Here is a 3,559-nt window from a genome sequence, read left to right on the forward strand (position 1 = left end):
TGTCCAGTGTAGTTTAAAGCACCAGACTTTGAAAATCTGAGTGCTGATAGTTTTGGTAGTATGAAGCTGTATGAAACATCCTGCTGATGCAAGAAGTCCATGGAATTTCTAGGGTCTTCAGTTACCTCTGAATTTTTGCATTTAATGTGTTGGGTATGTAATCCCTGGAATCCCCTGGATTCTGCCTTTATGAAGCAGTGATTTATTGGTAGTTCTATTGTAAGTGTGTATGGCTTAGCATGGAAAGTACAAGAAAGGAGCAAAGCTGTACTTGCCATTGGCTTGCTTTTTTCTGTCATGGATCCGAAAGACCAGGATGAGCAGAAATCCTTCCCCAAGCTGGAAAAGCAAGTAGAGTAGTGGGAAGAAGTACAGGGGGCCAATGATGTCAGGGGCAAAGGTGACCTTGAGGATGGCTGAGCAAAGCTGTACATTCTGGCAGCCAGTTTCCATGCACACTGTCCGCCTGCACCTGCAGGAGAAAAACTTAAATAGATCACAGATTTAAATTGCTTTCAGACAACTCAAACAGAACCCTGCCACATTGCTGGTGCACTTGCCTGTGGCTAAAGCTGCTCTGTCGGGAACAATCCTGCAATCCCTAGAGGGTTTTGCCTCCTGCTCCCTTTTCAATGGGCAGAGACAGATCATGTTACAAATGTGAACCTTGTTCACAATGGTATTGGAGGCCTTGTGTCCTGCTCTGGACTCTGCAGCTTCCTGCAGGGAAGTAATCTGAGTCCAACATATGAAGGTACAAAATAGGACTAGAAGGTTTAGGTAGGATGAGGAGAAAAGGAGGAGTAGGTTTTATATACCAGGTTTTCATTTTAAATTCCTGGGACTGCAGCTGAGAATGCACTGACTGGTTTGGAGCAGAAATCAGCTGGGAGGTGTGGAGGAACATACCGGTCATTCAGCTTGAAGGCTGCAGAGACAGCGTAGCCCAGCAGGAATCCAGTGAGGGGCATTAAGGCAGAAGTTCCCAGGAGAGATGGTGAGAAGACAACCATGATGCAGCTTCCCATATTGGCCACAGACAGAACAATTATAGCAGCTGATGACAGTAGAAGCATAATCATTCCTGCCTAAAATAAAAGTGATTGAGATGTGGACAAGAGAGAAATCCCCAGCTGTTAGAAGCAGCTGAACCCATCTCTGTCCATCCCATGAATAAGTGCCTTTCATGGGCATAAATGTTATCAGTAATCAATAAAAGACCATCCTGGGCTATTACTGAGAGAGACCTTAAATAACCAAATACCTTTCTAGTCTATATGCAAAATGACTAGTCCTGCTGCACAAGGTGCTTGTTACTCAGGCACTGCTACTTGTCTCTGTCCAGGTCTCTTTGTGGCTCTAGTCCACCCAAGCAGGTGCTGTGGAAACCACTTCACTCACAGGTAGAGCCTAGTGGAGTTCTTGAGTTAGACAGTGGTGTATGTGGTTGTCTGGGTTTCTGTTTTGCTGTTTAAATGCCTGGTGTAGAGAGGAGGAAGGAATGTGATTCCAGGCATAAGTGAGCACTTGGTGATACAGTGGCTTCTGTTGGATAGGTATCTTAATGACTTAAGCAGCAATTTTGTAATTTGATTTTTGCCTTATGCTAGACCTCTGAGAACAGTGGTGCGTCCTTAATTTGTTTTGGGATGGTTATTGTTTGTTTGGTTGGTTGGTTTTTATCTGGATTCTGCTTTGGTTGCCACAGTAATTGGGGGCAGTGCCTATGAGCTTCATTAGTGCTGATATAGTAAAAAACCTCCAAAGGTAAAACTGAAGCAAAAGCAGAGCAATGCAGGACATTGGCTACAAAATGCTTGCCTGGAAAAGATGGAGGACTTCTGGGGCAAATATTTTAGACATTAAAGTGGTGGAGTGGATGTCTTGAGCTCTATCCTCAACCCTTTCAATGATTTATGCCATGTCTTAGAGAAGTTGTTAAGTCTGTGACTCTATTTTTGAGAAATTCCCCAAGGCCCTTGACTGAAAGGCGACTAGCACGGGGTACTTCTTACCTTGGTGATAAGGCCAGTGTACTGTGGTTTCTTCTCATTCAAGATGATGCCAATGGCACAGGGGATTAGCATCAGCACCAGGGAGGTGATTATCCCTTTGTAAGGTACCTTGCTGTCCAAGTCACCCTCAGACAGTGCTCCCAAGTAAAGGTACAGGAGCAGTGGCATTAGTCCAATTGCCAGGACCATGGAGCACGCCGTCATTACAACACTGAGATGAAGAAGGGACCCCTCAGTAGAAGAACAACACTTTTAAAATGGAATATGCTACCCTGATTGCTTGCCTGGGCAGATGATTTTAATATAAGACTTTACCTTGCTTTTTCCCAACTTGTCACTGAGACCTCCTCAACATCCCTGTCAGACTGTACAAGGATGTGATATGAACGGAGAAGGGAGAAGAGGACTCAAGTTTTTTACATGCTGAGAAAGGGTACATGCCCATTACAAGGGTACAGTTTGTACTTCAGAAATCCACAACGGAGAGAAAAAGTAATACTTTGTATTTTTGTGCTGGGTCATGTTTTATCGCTAGGGTTTGTTGAAGAGTTGTTCAACATTTCTCACTGAGGCAGCCTCTTCAGGCAGCATGATCAGTTTGCACAGAACTGCATGGATAGATAGAGCATATATGCTCTATATAGTACATATATGCTCTATGTACTGCTACATGGAGATGAAAAACTGTTCCTTCACCCTTGTCATCAATAGCTGCATGCCAATGATTCAGAGAAAGGCACAAAGTCCCATTGTAAAACAGGGACAGATTAACTTATTGAGCAATATGGGTGCTTTAAAAATGTTTTTGACTTAATATTTCAGTCTTTGTCCAGCTTCTGGGGGCCTCCTAATGGTGGTTAAATTGGTTTCTGAACCAGTCACGTAACTAGATTGGCCTGGACAATGAACAGGTGTGTAGCTTTCCTTACCTGAGGTTTGTGTCCCCTCTCAGTGCCAGGCTAAAGATGCTGGAGAGGTTTCCCCCTGGGCAGCAGCCACAGATGAGGATGGCCAGGGATTCTGAGGTGCCCAGCTGGAAGAGCTTGCCCAATATGAATGCTGTCAAGGGCATGATGCTGTACTGAGCCATTATGGCTACTGCCACACCTTTAGGTCTCCTGAGGTGAGCTGTGATCTGGGCTGTCTCCATTGTACATCCCAGAGACACTGTGATGATGAAGAGGACCATGACAAGGATTGCATCCAGGGCTGTGTCCACAGCCTGTCCAAATGCAGAGGGTGGTGCCAGACTGGTGAGAGGGGTGCTGCTCTGCATGCAATCTGGGCTCCAAAGTTCTGGGCTATCAAAAGCTGCCTTGGTCTTGTTCATCCTGCTCAGGGCTTAGGAGGTCCCTGGATGGGATGGTAAGGGGAGGATTGATTCAAAGGTCCAAATAACATTAAATTAATGCAAGCAAAACACAAGCTCTCTTTCAGGACACCACTCTTACCCTTCAGCAGCTGTTGAAACAGAAATCTGTGTTTAGAGCAATCAGCTGTGATTCCCATTCACTTTGGAAATATCCTGTGCAGTTTGTGTATCT

The 3,559-nt window shown here is 44.9% G+C and overlaps 1 protein-coding gene across 1 annotated transcript; it reads right to left on the minus strand.

Annotated features, from left to right (window-relative positions):
* Positions 1–234: 234 nt before the first annotated feature.
* Positions 235–3,559, minus strand: SLC10A1 (solute carrier family 10 member 1). The gene is made up of 5 exons (XM_056516133.1): positions 3,467–3,559; positions 2,945–3,368; positions 2,016–2,226; positions 910–1,088; positions 235–472 (listed from the first exon to the last, which is right to left on the minus strand). Exons 2-5 carry the CDS (start codon positions 3,343–3,345, stop codon positions 235–237), a joined length of 1,029 nt encoding a protein of 342 aa, XP_056372108.1. The 5' UTR covers positions 3,346–3,368; positions 3,467–3,559.

Source organism: Oenanthe melanoleuca, unplaced genomic scaffold (genome assembly GCF_029582105.1).
Source record: "Oenanthe melanoleuca isolate GR-GAL-2019-014 unplaced genomic scaffold, OMel1.0 S289, whole genome shotgun sequence".
Taxonomy (NCBI): Eukaryota; Metazoa; Chordata; class Aves; order Passeriformes; family Muscicapidae; genus Oenanthe; species Oenanthe melanoleuca.